The sequence below is a fragment of the Callorhinus ursinus genome, unplaced genomic scaffold, assembly GCF_003265705.2.
Source record: "Callorhinus ursinus isolate GAN/ISIS: 27379988/994484 unplaced genomic scaffold, GSC_fseal_2.0 scaffold25, whole genome shotgun sequence".
Lineage (NCBI taxonomy): Eukaryota > Metazoa > Chordata > Mammalia > Carnivora > Otariidae > Callorhinus > Callorhinus ursinus.
This window is the reverse complement of record NW_027397087.1, coordinates 30,609,780-30,626,749: the sequence shown is the minus strand read 5'-3', so window position 1 is coordinate 30,626,749 and position 16,970 is coordinate 30,609,780. Positions and strand designations below refer to the sequence as shown.

Below are 16,970 nucleotides of genomic sequence, written 5' to 3'. Positions count from 1 at the left end.
GATTAGATGAAGATAATCAGCCTTTATCTAACACATGAAAGACTGTGTCCTTTGCGGAGGAACAGAATATCATCTGGAGTCCTTATAATTTTTTATATATAATCTTTTATTTAGTTAAAAATAGCTATACCAAGAGACAGAACCATAACTAAAAAACAGAAGAAAAATTCAGCTGATCCAAGTATTTAAATTAGCGAGAGACTTTGAAATAATTTTAATATGTTCAAGAAAATCAAGGGAAAGCTGAAGAAAAAAAGCTGCAAAGGTAGAAAATTTCACCAGATAATTATCTATTAAAAAGAATCAAGTATAAATTCTAGAACCTAAAAAGATGTGAAATTAAGAATGTAGTAGTTGGATTTAACAGCAGACAAAACACAGAAAAAGAACATTTGTAAACTAGATGGAAACTCAGTAAAAAATATCCACTTTGAAGCAGATTGGAAATCAAATGGAAAATAAAAAAACGAATGTGGGAATTAGTGAAAATGTCTAACACTGATGTAACTGAGTTCCAGAAGACAGAATGAGATAGAAAGAACATTTAAAAAGTGAATTGCCAAAAATTTTCCCAAAGTGATGAAAGATGGCAACTTACATATTTAGAAGATCTACAAATGTCAAGCAGAATAAATGCAAAGAAAACCATACTTATTATGCATCTAATTTTAAAATAGATGGAAATGGAATACAAAGAGGAAATCTTAAGAGGAGCCAGAGAAAAGAGTTTATCTTACCTTCGAATGGAACAACAGTAAGAAACTGCCACTTGTCTTCTGAACAGAAACTTTGATGTCAGGAGACCCTGGAAAGATACCTTTAGAGCACTGAAGGACAATAACTGCCACCCTATTTTCCTACACCCAGCAAATACCATCTTTAAAAATGAGGGTGGGGGGGCACCTGGGTGGTTTAGTCGGTTGAGCATTGTTGGACTCTTGGTTTCAGCTCAGGTCATGATCTCAGGGTTGTGGGGTCAGGCTCCGAGCTCAGCGGGGAGTCTGCTTTAAGATTCTCTCTGTCTGCCCCTCGCACGTGTGTGTGTGTGTGTGTGTGTGTGTGTGTGTGTGTGTGTGTGTTGTGTGTGTGCTTGCTCTCTCTCTCAAATAAATAAATAAATCTTTAAAAAAAATAAATGAGGGTGAGAGTCCTAGCTCCACTGTGGGAACATAAAGCCGCTAAAACACATCCCTCCTGCTGATTATAACTAAAAACCCCAGACAAAATGCAAAAAAACAACTATCTAAGGATTCTGAAGAAGCAGGCAGATTGTGGGGAGGGACCCAGACAGAGGTGAATTCCCCATTTTCTTGTCTCATGCATCTTTGCCCCAAGAGCAGGTCCCCATCACAGTGTGGTGTGGCAGCCCTGGCAGCTGAAACTTCAAGAGAAACTCTAGTTCGGGACAGAGGAGCCAGAGAAGGGGGCATCTGTGGGCTGGAGAGTTTGAGGGGAATCTGAGAGAAGGGGATTTCCAGATTCTGTGAATGGCCCACACGAGTGTCAGCCTAGTCTTGAACTACACATAACATGGGATAAAGGTGACCCGGCAAAGATGAGTCTTACAGAACTAAACTAAGAACTAAGTCACTGCCTACAAAAATTGAAACACAAATTACAGCCCAAACATAACTTGGTCAGTAACAAAGCCTGCTATAACAAAAGCATCAGTGTTCTCCAAGAGATTATAACAGGACCCAGACCACACAACATAACATTCAGAGTGCCAAAATAAAATCCAGAATGACTTGATAAAGAACCAGGAAAATGTGACCCTGTTCTCAAGGGAAAGACAACCCTGAGATGACCCAGATGTTGGAATTATCCTGACAGAAACACGAAGCCACTATTATAACTAGATTCCCTGAAGTTAAAGAAAAACACATTTGAAATAAATGAAGGAATTATCAGCAAGAAATAGAAACTATTTTAAAAAACACATTTTATAACTAAAAAATACCCTCTGAAATAAAGTCATTGGATGGGTTCAGTAGCAGAATGGAGAAGATAGAGGGAAGAATCCATGAACTTGAAGACTTGAGTAACAGAAATTATCCAATTAGAAGAACAGAGAGAGAAAAGACTTTTTACAAAAATGAACAAAGCCTCAGAGACTTGTGGGACAGTATCAAAAGGAATAACATATAATTAGAATTCCAGAAGTATTAGAGAAAAAAAAATTGTGGTAGAAAAGATACCTGAAGAAATAAAAAATGGAGAAATAAATAAGAAATAACTTCCCAAATTTGGTGAAGGATATAGATTTACAGATACAAGAGGCTCAGTAAACTATAGACAGGATAAACTCACAGAAAACTGCATCTACACACACATAAGCAAACTGCTAAAAAGCAAAGATATCCATCTGCTAATAAAATAGCTGCTGGGAGGAAATAATAAAAAAAACTTGAAAACTGTTAAAGAAAAATGACACATTACCTACAGAGGAATAAGGATTTGAATAACCATATATTTTTTCCACAATCCATGGAGGAAAGAATACACTGGAACAACACCTTGCAATTGTTAAAAGATCTGTCAACCCAGAATTCGATACCCAATGAAAATATTCTTCTGGGGGAAAGGTGCAATAAAAATATTTTCAGATAAAAGAAGAGAATCCTGACCCGCAGGCCTGTTACATGAGATATGCTAAAGGAAGTTCTTCAGGCTGAAGAAAAATAATACCACAAAGAAAACTGGACCTACAGGAATGAAGGAAGAACAGAAAACATGATAAATAGTTAATATAAAAAACTACTTTCTTATCTCTTAAATAATTGCCCACAACAAAAATTATGACATTATCTTATGGAACATTCAATATATGTACATGTTTTACAGTGATAAAGAGATTCACTCTGCCAATATTCATTATAGTTATGTTATTATATACCAAGAGGTACAATACTAACTTTAAGTAGACTATAAATGCCTGGGTGTATATGATTCCTAGAGCACCCACTTTTAAAAATACAATGAGATATAGTAGAAAAGCCAGTACAAATATCCAAATAATCCTAAAAATAACACACATACACAAGATGACTAGAAAAAAATAAGTTGTATTATCTGGGCTGGAGAATTATAGATATTTAAATTTTTTTCCTTTATACAAAAATTCATATTGACCAGATTTTCTTAATGTATTGTTGGTATAACCAGAAAAACATTGAACTTACACTTTGGTGTTCTCAAAAATGAAAACTGGAAATACATGTCTTTGAAACCTAGATTATTATGGAAAATAATAAAATGTAAACATACATGAAATTTTAAAAGAATAAAATGCAGTTCTAATGGTATCATCCTGGGCTGGTATTCACAGGGAGGAAAACGAACAGTAAACGAAGCTTCAAAGTCAGCAAGGGTATCTTACCAACAGGTATCTCCACTTGGCTCTAACTAAAAATGCTGTCTAAATGATTTCCCACCCATGTTTGTCCAAATTAGTAGCCCATGTAAAATTGGTTGTTTTTTTCTATAGATGTTATAATGTTGATTAACTGATCATCTGGGTGATTAAGCATTTCCTCTGCTTTAGGAGTGACATTTTAAATAATTAAATTTAAATATGAAGGAAATTAAGCTTATAATTATGTCCTTAGGATCAAAGTTCTGATCGTACCAGTCTTTCTTCAGTGGGAGCCCAGGATTCTGAATCTACCTCTTTAACAGATGAAGATGTTTGCCATGAGTTGGAAGGAGCCACTTCCTCCCAAGAGAGCAGTGCCACTTCAGGGACTAAGGGAATTGATTTCAGCAGAACAAGCCTGGAAAGTTCTGCCTCCTTAGAAGGTTTGTCCAGTTTGGTGATACTGCAGTTATATGTGGTACCTTTACTTTTTTTCCTTTGCTTTAATTTTGTAAAAGATTCTCATGGCTCCAAAGTCAAAAGAGTAAGAACCAAGGCACTTTTAGAGAGGTCTACCTTCCCTCCCCACCCCTTCATCTTGTTTTCTCCCTGTGCCTAGAGGTAATCATTTTTATTTATTTTGGTTTATCCTAACATTGTTATTTCTTTAAAAATATAGGGATATGTGAGTGAGTGTTCTTACTACCTCCTTGTCTTCTAACTCAGAAAGTAACGTACTTGCCCAATCCTTGTGTTTTTCACTTAACAATATATCCTAAAGATCATTCCATATCATCACATTGCATTGTCCCTTACTCATTTTTACGGTTGCATAGTTAATCATCTGTGGATGTATCAGAGTTTATTTTAATCACTTCCCTACTGATGGGCATTAAGTGTCTAGTCTTTGACTATTACAAATAATGTTATGATGCATATATGTCATTATATTTTTGCCAGGGTCTCTTTGGAAGATACAAATTCTTCCTTGAAGTGATACTGCCAAGTTGCCTTCCTCGGGGCTGTACTAGTTAGAATTACCACTGACAGTATATAAGAATACCTATTTCCCCACAGCCTTGTCAACAAAATATTTCTGCAGACTTTAAGATTTTTGCCACCTGATCAATGAGGACTGTATTTCAGTTTAGGTTTTATTTATATTCCTCTTGTAAATTGAGTAACTGTTTATATGTTTAAGGACTATTTGTATTTCTTTTTCTATGGACTGTCCTTTGCCTACATTTTACTTGTTGGTCCTTTTTTTTTTTTAAGGCTTATTAGCTCTTTTTATATATAAATATATACAAATATATATATACACACACATTGTTTCTTTTTTTCTTTTTTTTTTTTAAAGATTTTATTTATTTGAGAAAGAGAATGAGATAGAGCACGAGGGGGGGAGGGTCAGAGGGAGAAGCAGACTCCCCGCTGAGCAGGGAGCCCGATGCGGGACTCGATCCCAGGACTCCAGGATCATGACCTGAGCCAAAGGCAGTCGCTTAACCAACTGAGCCACCCAGGTGCCCACACACACATTGTTTCTTATGTAATTGCCAGATACTTTCTCCAATTTTGTCAAGTTTTTGTGCATAGTTTTTTTCCCCCCACACAGAAGTTTTTAATTTTATGTCATCACATTTATCAGTGCATCCCTACTGTTTCTGGATTTGGAGGTATTAGGAAAGATGTCCCCTTCCCTAGGTTCACCAGTGTTTTCTTCTGACACTTCTTTGGTTTTCTTTTTAACATTTTCTGTAAAATTCTCTGTAAAGGACCATATCTTAAATATTTTAGGTTTTGTGGGCCACACCTCTCTGTCACATATTCTTTTTTATTGTTTTCTTTTTCTAACACTTTAAAATGTAAAAACCATTCTTAGCTTGTGGCCATACACAAGTGGATTTGACCCCTGATTTAGAGATTTAATCCATTTGAAATTTATCCTAGGATATGGTGTGAGGAATGGATTATAATACTTTTTTTAAATTTTATTTTATTATGTTACGTCAGTCACCATACATTACATCTTAGTTTTTGATGTAGTGTTCCATGATTCATTGTTTGCATATAACACCCAGTACTCCATTCAATTCATGCCCTCTTTAATACCCAGCACCAGGTTAACCCCTCCCCCAGCCACCTCCCCTCTAGAACCCTCAGTTTGTTTCTCAGAGTCCATAGTCTTTCATGGTTCGTCTCCCCCTCCAATGTCCCCCCCTTCATTTTTCCCTTCCTACTACCTTCTTTTTTTTTTTTTAACACATAATGTATTATTTGTTTCAGAGGTACAGGTCTGTGATTCAGCAGTCTTACACAATTCACAGCACTCACCTTAGCACATACCCTCCCCAATACACATCACCCAGCCACCCGATCCCTCACCCCCCACTACTCCAGCAACCCTCAGTTTGTTTCCTGAGATTAAGAATTCCTCATATCAATGAGATCATATGATACATGTCCTTCTCTGATTGACTTCTTTCGCTTAGCATAATACCCTCCAGTTCCATCCACATCATTGCAAATGGCAAGATTTCATTTTTTGATGGCTGCATAATATTCCATTGTGTATATGTGTGTTTATCCATTCATCTCTTGATGGACATCTACGCTCTTTCCATAGTTCGGCTCTTGTGGACATTGCTGCTATAAACATTGGGGTGCATGTGCCCCTTCAGATCCCTACATTTGTATCTTTGGGGTAAATACCCAGTAGTGCAATTGCTGGGTCATAGGGTAGCTCTATTTTCAACTTTTTGAGGAACCTCCATACTGTTTTCCAGAGTGGCTGCACCAGCTTGCATTCCCACGAACAGTGTAGGAGGGTTCCCCTTTCTCCGCATCCTCGCCAACATCTGTCGTTTCCTGACTTGTTAATTTTAGCCATTCTGACTGGTGTGAGGTGGTTATCTCATGGAGGTTTTGATTTGGATTTCCCTGATGCCGAGCGATTTTGAGCACTTTGTCATGTGTCTGTTGGCCATTTGGATGTCTTCTTTGGAAAAATGTCTGTTCATGTCTTCTGCCCATTTCTTGATTGGATTATTTGTTCTTTGGGTGTTGAGTTTGATAACTAAGGCAAGGGAAGCAAGGGCATTATAATACTTTTTGATGTGCACCTTTGGTCTTTTAAAAAGCCTTTATTGTAGGGACTTTAAAATGTACGCAGAAGTAGAAAGAATAGCCCAATGGACACCCATTTACCCTTTACCCAATTGCAATAGTTATCAAAAAATGGCCAATCTTGTTTTATCTTTCCCCCTCCTGTAGTCCCACTATTTTTTCCTTACCCACTGAATTATTTTAAAGTAAATACTAGACAGCATATAATTTTATTCATCAGTACTTCCATATGTAGCTCTAAAATATAAGGACTTTAATGTTTTATATTGTTAAAAAATGGAATTCAACCAAGTAAATTTGAAGATCTAACTGGCTTTACTAAACAATTCATGAATCAGGCAGCATCCCATCTAGCAAGTAGAGGGGAGCTCCAAGAACTGTACAAAATGGAAGGTTTTTGTAGAAGGGTGAGGCAAGAAAGTTATTAGCAAAAGAGAAGATATTCCAGGCAAAGTCACTTTCCCTTAGGGGGAAGTGCAGGGGGTCTATCATGCAGATTATTTCATCTTCCTTTGGGAGATGGAGAGGGCCCATGTTGCAAACTCCCAGGCATTGGTCAGAAAATTCCTGACTGACTGTTTAAGACCACACTCTGAGGAAGTTGAAACTACAATTAGATTAGATGTTAAGCCCCTACTGGGAACTCAGCCTAAGTGATGCCATTTTGCGCCAGTGGTTTCTCTTTTCAAAAAAATTTTTTAAAACATTTTTTAAATTATGTATTTGATAAACATTTTTAAATTTATTAATGTTATGCATGTAATGTGTACACTTTTATGTATGTAAATACATTTCAGAAATTGAGGACACATGAGTAACCAGCACTTAGATCAAAACACAGAACGTTAACAATATCCAGAAGCTCCTCTCATGCACACATGTGGTCACTGCCCCCTTCATAGATAAACATTCTCTTCTAACACTGTGTTAGCATGGTCTGTTTGGAACAGGTACGCTATGTATCTTTTGTGAAGCATTCATTTTTTGAAAACATAATTGTATTGCTATTACATTTTTGAATGTTTTGATCGATATAATACTTTGATTATATCAAATATTTATTTAGTTTAAATTTTCACAGTTATCTCATAAAGCTCCTTTTATAGGTGGTTTGTTCAAGTTGGATCCAGATAAGGTCCCCTTGTTGCATTTGGCTAATATTGTCTGTTAACTTCCTCTTTGTTCCCTCTTTTTTTCCCCCTTGTCATCCATTCATGAAGAAATCGAGTGATTAGCTCGCCCCCCCTTTTTTTAACATACAAGAGCAATTTGTTGTGCTAAGAAATAAACCCCACAACCTGATTCATATTTATTAAAGTGAATCTTCTGTGCTCTAGATTAATTAGATGTGAAAGGGAGGCTGCCCACATAAATGATTTCATTAGTCAAGCCTGATAGAAGGTACAAGAAAGGAGTTCTGAACTAGCTTTAGCAGACATGGATTACAGAGGGTTGTGGGGAACCGTCCAGGGAAAGTACTGCAATTACCACCAGCTGTAAGCAGCTTACAGGTTGATGGAGGCTTCAGCCCTCACTGTCCCTCTCAACCCATCTGTGAAACGGGCCTAGGACCAGTGGTGGTAGTTCTAGAGCTAGCTTTTTCTTACCATTTTCATTTATTTACTGAAGCAATCAGGCCATTAGTCTGGATTATGCTGATTGCATCCCTATGATTGTGAAGAGGGAGAGAGAGGTTCTTTTCTCACGGAGTTGAAGAATGAATCTTGTGGACAAAGGAGAGTGAGTAAAGTGATAAAAAGTTTTATTAAGCAAGAATACAAAAAAAGCTCTTAGAAGTGACAGGGGTCCCACCAGGGTTGCCAACATGGGCCTCCACTGACAGTCTTTTATTTAGAACTGACCAGGGAGCTTGTGGCCTTAACATTCTTTTTTTTTTTTTTAAGATTTTATTTTATTTATTTGAAAGAGAGAGAGAGCGCGCGCGCACAAGAGGGGGTAGGGTGAGAGGGAGAAGCAGACTCCCTGCCGAGCAGGGAGCCTGATGCAGGACTCGATCCCAGGACTCTGGGATCATGACCTGAGCTGAAGGCAGTCGCTTAACCAACTGAGCCACCCAGGCGCCCTGGCCTTAACATTCTTGTGACGTCTTGGTTTGAGTAAGGGCTGGTGATGACATCTTTAATGGCTTACTTCTTCTTTAGGGTCTCATTATTCTTTGTTGGTCACAATGTGACTGCCATTAAATTAGACCCCACCTCTGACGCCCAGGGCAGGGTGGTCTGGTTTGTTCCCTTATCTCTGGTTTTGTTATGCCTCAGCATTTTGGGTTTTCTGTGAGCCCCCTACCTATCTCTCCCTACCTTGCCCCGCCTGTCCCTTACTCAGTGAGACCCTTCAGATGTATACTTGGGGGATAATTGCCAACGTGTATGGGGGCGGGGGAGGGGGGCAGGTAGAGATAAAGGAAGTTTCCAAAGGAATTTTTATATGTTAAAGTAGACTTACAGGAATGGTGGGGTGTGGGGGGCGGGGGGCGGGTTAGGATTACCTTTTGCCCTTAGCAAAGTGTCACCACCCAGGCAGTTGAGTCCCTAAAGGAAAGTCACTCTGCCCACCTCAAGGACTTGTCAGTGGGCTGTAAGTAGTAAGGAAATTTAATAATTTTTCTTCTGCCTTTTGGTGTTTAACATGTTTTTTCCTGTCTTCTCTCTTTCTTGTGAACTGGTAGTTTATCCCATTACTTATTTTTTTTACCCTTACTTTATAAAAATATAAGTGTTCATTCGTAACATTTAGTAACTACTGAGAAAAAAGTAGATTACCTCTAGTTTTATTAACAAGATATAGCCATTGTCAACAATTGATCTGACCACAGAACGCCCCTTACTTTTTGTTGTTTTTGTTGTTGTTTTAATACCTACTAATATTCATTACTCTTAAGAATATATTGGGAAATTCTTTCCTCATGTTTAAGAACAAGATTACTGTACCAGATCTTAAAAGATCCTGAGAAGACAGAACTGCCAGTAAATCTTTTTATGATTGGAAATAAAATTAGCTATTTTATATGTTTTAGACCTTAGAACTAAACACATTCTTGTATTTTAAAAATGGAAAAAGAGAACAGCAAATTAGTAATTAAAATAACTGGAATGCCTTGTAGCCTGTACCCACAAAGTACGTCATAAGTGAGTGATGAGCCTGTACCTACAAAGTAACTTCATAAGTGGGTAGCCTGTATCCACAAAGTACTTCGTAAGTGAGTAATGAAGCTAGGGCTTCCCACCCCCAGCCTGTGGGAAGCTGTAGAATCAGAGCACATTTCCTTAAGTTTGTACTCAAAACAAAAATGCATGCCTTTTTTGTTTTTTTTCTTAAATTACCTTTGCTATTTTGAATAAAACAGTTGGACATTTTATCAGAATTTATGGAGGTAAAAGATTTTCATATCCTTTCTCATTAATTGTAATGGTTTTGCTCTGTTTTTTAATAATGAACAGGATCCCTGTCAAAGTTTGCCTTACCTGGGAAATCAGAAGTGGCATCTTCCTGCAACACAAGTAATACAAATATCTTCCAGAACTATGCAATGGAGGTACAGTTTTAATCCGAAGAGCGTCTTCCTGTACTACTTATACTACTTCTAGAACTTATGTTCCTTACGTACTCATGGTCAGGGGTAGAGTAATAAATAGTTAAATATGTAGCTTCTGAAAATTTCAGAGTGTATATTGCAGCTGAATAAACGTAAAATAGCCAGTATTTCAGAATACCGAGGTCATACTGCTTCACTTCTGTTTAGGAAAGTCCCACGCCTCCTTTGGGATTTATCAGTGTACAAAAGCATTTCCATTTTCAGTATTTCTAATTTCCCTGATTATCTCTATGTTCTTTTTGAACTTTTATTTCACATTTGAACCTCTTAAAAACCAATTCTGCTATGCAAGCACACTTTTATGATGAGGGGACATGGAGCTGTTTTGGCATTTGTGTCCCCTTTGCCCATCATGTTTTTCATTTTTTGTATCAGTTTGATGTGGGTATCTGCTGGAGATGTTGCTGTGTGTCTCTTTTTTTCACAATAAAAGAGTTATGCTTTTACACTTTAAAAGTTTTCCCAAACTTTTGTATAAAAATGGCTTCCAAATTACATCTGTGAGTGTTGCTTTTTCAGGCCAGTTTGTGTAAACTTGGAAAATAGATTTGCATGTGGCTGGAAAATAAATGATGAGCACGGATATTACAATTGATGAAGTTTCTCGTGGCTTCAGGAATTTCTATATTTTATTCATGTAGTGACAGCATTTACACTCATCTATAGCAATACTTCTTAAACTGTCGTTAGTGACAGACCAGGGTTTTGTTGGGGTTTTTAATTTCCAGTCTGTCCTGGCTGATACTCTTGTGAAAATGTGTATTGATTACAAAGTTAGATATTGCAGCAATGACCAATTGCTTTAAAGGTTTCTAAGTCCTCTTCTCAATTTCTTTACTTACCACAAATCGAAGAGTTTGTGGACCCACACTTGTCTGGTGACCACACTATGTATGAGTAGCACACAGACCCATAATATGTAATTATGAATACCTATTTTGGGTATTAGCAAATTAATGCTTGGGTTTACTTTTTCACTAATCAAACCATGGCAGGTTCTGTAGTAATTTAATGGTAAGGTTTCCTTTCTTAAATGCAAGGTTCCCTTTCAGGGAGAAATTCTGAAATCGATTTAGCTGAATGTAATCTATTTTTTGTTTGTTTGTAACTTCTGAATCCTTCTGACTTTTAGTTTTCTAATAGATTTATGGATTGAAGTGGTTTTTAATTCATAATATCTCCAACAGGCTCGCTTTATAAAGTGCTGTTTTCTCCCATAGGTTCTTATCTCAAGTTGTTCTCGGTGTAGAACATGTGATTGTCTCGTCCATGATGAGGAAATCATGGCTGGCTGGACAGCAGATGATTCAAATCTCAATACTACATGCCCATTTTGTGGCAATCTTTTCTTGCCCTTTCTGAATATTGAAATAAGAGATTTAAGACGGCCTGGAAGGTAATGATTTGTGCTTTCTTTTTCCTTCATGTTTAAGGATCATATTTCCTAGAATACCTCTTTTCTCAAAAAGTTCCTTTAATTCACATTGCAGATACTTTCTGAAGTCAAGCCCATCTACGGAAAATATGCACTTTCCATCCTCGTTTTCAACTCAGACAAGGCAGTCTTGTATCTCAACATCAGCCTCTGGTCTTGACACATCTGTTATCTCTGTTCAAGGGAATTTTGATCTCAATAGGTAATTATAATTATGTGGAACTATATTTTAACATGTATTACACATGTTTCTGAAAATGACAGAAAAATCAGCCGACCATTTAAAATTTCTAGGGGCGCCTGGGTGGCTCAGTCAGTTAAGCATCCGATTCTTGATTTCGACTGAAGTCATGATCTCAGGATCATGGGGTCGAGCCCCACATCGGGCTCTGCGCTGGGCCATGGAGTCTCCTTGAAATTCTCTTTCTCCTTTTCCCTCTGCCTTGCTCACACGTGTGCGCGCTCTCTCTCTCAAATTTCCATGTATAATAGATTCATAATCTTAAGTTCTTTCCCCTAATTAAAAGTTTTAAAATTCTCTAATAACCTAAATGTTTAAACAGTTATAGTTTATGCTTTATGAATCCCCAGAGTTTAAGCTGTAGAATTCTTATATGATAATGTTTACTAGTGTTTTCAAAGTAAAACTTAACACCTGGAACACCCGGACTGGCTCAGTGGGTAGAGCATGCGACTCTTGATCTCAGGGTCATGAGTTCAAGCCCCATGTTGAACATGGAGCCTACCTAAAAAAAAAAAAAAAGTAAAAATTCTGTAGAACACCTGTTTACAGTGAACATCTTTCTCTTATCCCTGTCTCTTTAGGAATTAAATCAGTCCTAACTTACTTCTACTTTAGGATATTTAATAACCTGAGAAAACATTTAGAACTGATAGAGGAACTGTAAAATCAAAGTAAGACTTTACAGTAAGCCTAATATAAGTGAATTTACACTTAAAACAAATGCAGAAATTGACTCCATTTTGGAGAAGTGCCAGATACATCATACACATAACGGGGCAGGTGAAGTCATATTGTCAACTGCATGTGCAGGAAAAACATGCCTGTGGGGTACTGGTCAGCTGGCATGACCCGTTTGGTCCTGAGTGCCTAGGCAGCACAGCCGCAAATCTGTGTGATCGTAGGATTAGTGGAGCCCTTTCTCTGACTGGGTCCCCCTAGCTTGTGACTCCTGAAGGAATAGGTGCCTATTTTTTCTGCTTTGTATCCTCTGCGCCTACTGGGGTTCCTGATGTGTAACAGTTGTCCACTAAATGTTTTAATAAATTAATGACTTTTGAATATTTAAAGTTCACTGGATAAAAAGGAAATTTAACATGATTAGACTACTTAGAAATACATCCTATTCCCCAGCCGACTTCTGACTAACATCTTTATTTGATTTACTTTGCTGTGTATCCAGCTCTGATTCTAAAGATCTGGTTGTTCTAGATGAAATAAAGTAAATCTAGACAATGATACACTTTTTTTTTTTTCAATGCCCAAGCAAATCTAAACTGCTGGAAAATACATATGCCCGAAGTATTCAGATCCCTGCTGATAGATCAAAAACAGCTGTGTCAAAATGTCCAATATTTCCAATGGCCAGGAGTGTTAGTACTTACGGCCCGTTGGATAAGGAAGACACTGGAGGCCAGAAGCTCATTCCTACAGGCAGTCTGCCAACTACTTTACAAGGAGCTACCGTATGTATTTTGGTGTTTTTTAAAATTTGGACATTGATGATTTACATACGATTTTGTTCCCCTTGTCCTATATAGCCTTATTAGCTTCAATTTTATAATATATCAAAAAGAGTTTCTAGTCCCATGATACAATTCTAGTATCTTCTACCTATATGGAAATCATTGATAGGAATTTTTTAAATTGTTAGTATCATCAATCTTGTATTTTCCATTTATGCTTTTTTATTTATTCAACAGGATTCTTTAGGATTAGAGTGGCACCTCCCCAGTCCAGATCCTATCACTGTTCCATATCTTAGTCCTTTAGTGGTTTGGAAGGAGCTTGAAAGCTTACTGGAAAATGAAGGTGACCATGCAATAACAGTGGCAGACTTTGTGGACCATCATCCAATCGTGTTTTGGAACCTTGTGTGGTATTTTAGACGTCTTGACTTACCCAGTAACTTACCTGGATTGATTCTTTCTTCTGAGCATTGCAACAAGTATTCAAAGGTATGAAAATAAAAATTAACTAAAAGGCAATGCTACCGTCACTATTGTAATATTTGCATATTCTCAATGACAAAAAAGTAATTTTTATGTGAAGTTTTTTAAATAACTATCTAAATCATTAGATCAATAAAATTGTTTTTGTTGCATTTACAGATAGTTTTTCTTCTTACAGCCTAGCAGTAAGACAAAACCGTGTTTTGTAGCCTTCTTGTAAAATTGATACAAAATGGGCTGTGTTTTTGTTATAACCTCAAGAAGAAACTTTCAGTGACTCTTATCAGAAGAGTTTGTGATTTGGCCCCACTTATATCTCATACCTCCTTGAAAAACAAGCCTTGCACATGTTTAGGAGGATGTCTGTAATTCCTAGTTCTGGCATGTGCTACCATTCTCTTCAGTCCTTTACTCTGAGTTTTTGCTTAACTAGTAAACAACTATATGTTTACTTGTATTTTTGATCCATTGTTATATAAAAGTGTTTTATTTCTTCATATTCATCACCACCACTAAATTGCAACATCTCTAAGCTCAGGAACTTTTTCTGCCTGCTTGTACTCATGTCTATGATTGTGCATGTGGTTTGGATTTTCAGCACATGACAAATGAATGACCAAGAGGTCAACTCAGTGACTTATCTAGGGTAGGGTCTTGGACTGATGTAGAATGAGGCTCCTGGATTCATTTTTCTGGGGACCCTCAGTCATAAGCTGGTTAAGGTTAGCCTTTTGTGGTACCTTTCTTACTGATCTAAGTATTTGGTTAAATTTGCTACTTCAGAGGGACACCTGGGTGGCTCAGTCAGTTAAGCATCTGCCTTCAGCTTGGGTCATGATCCCAGGGTCCTGGGATCGAGCCCCGCATCAAGGCTCCCTGCTCCGCAGGGAGTCTGCTTCTCCCTCTCCCTCTGCCACTCATCCTGCTTGTGCGCGCACTCTCTCTCTCTCTCAAATAAATAAATAAAATCTTAAAAAAAACTACTTCAGAGATCATTAGGTTTTCAATTCAGCCCATCTTCCTTCATTCGAGATAAAATGCATACAAACCAGTCATTTTCTGTTCTCTTTTCTCTCTCGCACACATATAAGGATCTTTATATTTACAAAACCTTATCAGGTAAGGATCATTAATGAATATCTATTTGTTCTTCAACACAGATTCCTCGCCACTGTATGTCTGAGGATAGTAAATATGTTTTAATACAAATGTTATGGGACAATATGAAATTACATCAGGATCCGGGACAGCCCTTGTACATCCTCTGGAATGCCCACAGTAAGTGCTATCATAGAATGCTGACTTCGTCTGTGTAAGAGTAATCTGTACTTGCTTTAAATAGCAATAGTAAACTAATGTATAACTAACTTTTATTTTACTTTACTACTTTTTGTCTTACAGGTCAAAATCGTACTCTTTTGTTTGAGAGTGAGTGTTAAGTTTGATGTTTTTAGTGCTATCTTCCATGGAGGCCAAGGGTTTTTTTCTTTTGTTTTGTTTTGTTTTGAGTGGTGCTATGTATGTGCTGGAGGGGTTATGTTTTGTGGAGTTTGCTTTTAGCCCATTGCTTGTCCCACTTTCTTCTTTTTACATATTTGTTTCCATGCCAGGCTGCTGATTGAGAATTTCCTCCAGGGGCTGTGTTAAGGAAAACTGCATTTTTAGTTTTTGTCTATCTGAGGCCACAGAAAGCTTTAAGCCTGTTTTCATCATTATGTGTCTTTTTTTTTTCCTTTTTTTCTTTCTCATCCTTAGATTTCTATTCTTTATCTATTGCCCTTAATTTGTTTTTAGTGCTTTGTAGCTTCTTGATTAACTATCAGTTGCTGCTCAATTATATTGTCCTTTACACATAGAACATTTTCCTTCATCTGCTCTTTTGTTCTTTTACAGCCCAAAAGTATCCAATGGTCCATTTATTGCAAAAAGGTGATAATTCATTTAACCAGGAACTATTGAAAAATATGGTAAAAAGCATTAAAATGAATGATGTCTATGGACCAATGAGTCAAATTTTAGAGACACTGAATAAATGTCCTCATTTTAAAAGACAGAGGTAAGTCTGTCTTAAATGAATATATTGTTCCTCTAAGCAGATTCATATTATTGGCTTAGTAATTTGTTTGATTACTTCATGCTTATATTAGCATAAATATTTTTGTATAGAATGTAGAGATTATATGAATAGTAATATCTTCTCCACTCCTTTCCCCCCCTAGGAGTTTGTATAGAGAAATACTATTTCTCTCGCTTGTGGCCCTGGGAAGAGAAAACATTGATATAGGTAATCCAGCGTAATATCTAACATGTAATGTTTATATATCATGGTATCATTTTCAAAGTATTTTTATATTGGTAGTCTTTATTATTATTTTAATATTAAATTATATTAATATATTAAAAGAATTCTTCCTTTGATTTTTTTAAATTTAATGTAATAGATACTTTGGTCATATTATATCAATGATAAATGATAAAAGCTAACATTTTTTGAGGCCTACTGTGTACCTGACATTGTAGCAAGTACTTCCCATGTATTCTCTCCTGTAATTCTCCCAAAAGCCCTATGAGATAGGGACTGCTGTCATTTCAGAAGGATGTAAGGTAGCTAAATATCTATTTCAGGAGGGCCCAAACTTTTCTGATTGATCGTCTCCTTCTCCCAGTGATTGTGCTGGGCTCCCTTTAAGTTGCCATTTCTAAGTCTCAGGAAAGGGCGGAAATAGCCCCTGGTAGAAAAGAGGAAGAAAGGGGTGGCTGTTAGGCATTGAGAGACTGGAGCAGAGTTTTGGCATTTTGTCTGAAAAGTTATAATGTGAATAAGTTGATGAAAGTGATAATGATACACATAAGTCCTCTGACTTGACTGGTATCTAACGTGGGTGCCCTGCTTAAGTAAACCCACTCCCAAGTAAGAGAGAATATGTAATTGGCCATACTTTTTAGGTGACTGTATATTGTCTTAACAAAAACATATCTGGTTATTTAGCGCTAGTCAACACTTTCGTTGACTTTTTTCTTTTTTATTTTTCCTAAGATTTATTTACTTGTTTGAAAGAGAGAGAGAGATCATGTGGAGGGGCAGAGGGAGAGAAGCAGACTCCCCACTCAGCACGGAGCAGGACACAGGGCTTGATCCCAGGACCCTGAGATCATAACCTGAGCTGAAACCGAGAGAGTCAGACCCTCAACCAACTCAGCCACCCAGGCACCCCTCAAAATGATGACAATATATAATAAGT

General features: G+C 37.2%; 1 protein-coding gene across 10 annotated transcripts in view; it reads left to right on the top strand.

Annotated features, from left to right (window-relative positions):
- Positions 1-16,970, top strand: part of DENND4A (DENN domain containing 4A) — a 144,917-nt gene that overhangs the window by 119,551 nt on the left and 8,396 nt on the right. For 4 of the 10 annotated variants that reach the window (XM_025884611.2, XM_025884612.2, XM_025884617.2 and 1 more), the window contains 11 exons: positions 3,329-3,385; positions 3,609-3,798; positions 9,946-10,040; positions 11,321-11,496; positions 11,591-11,737; positions 13,044-13,242; positions 13,480-13,734; positions 14,889-15,006; positions 15,130-15,156; positions 15,622-15,784; positions 15,948-16,012. In XM_025884611.2, the coding sequence (XP_025740396.1) occupies positions 3,329-3,385; positions 3,609-3,798; positions 9,946-10,040; positions 11,321-11,496; positions 11,591-11,737; positions 13,044-13,242; positions 13,480-13,734; positions 14,889-15,006; positions 15,130-15,156; positions 15,622-15,784; positions 15,948-16,012 (1,492 nt within the window). The remainder of the gene's footprint in view (positions 1-3,328; positions 3,386-3,608; positions 3,799-9,945; positions 10,041-11,320; positions 11,497-11,590; positions 11,738-13,043; positions 13,243-13,479; positions 13,735-14,888; positions 15,007-15,129; positions 15,157-15,621; positions 15,785-15,947; positions 16,013-16,970) is intronic. The other 6 variants (XM_025884619.2, XM_025884616.2, XM_025884615.2 and 3 more) reach the window with 3 other exon arrangements.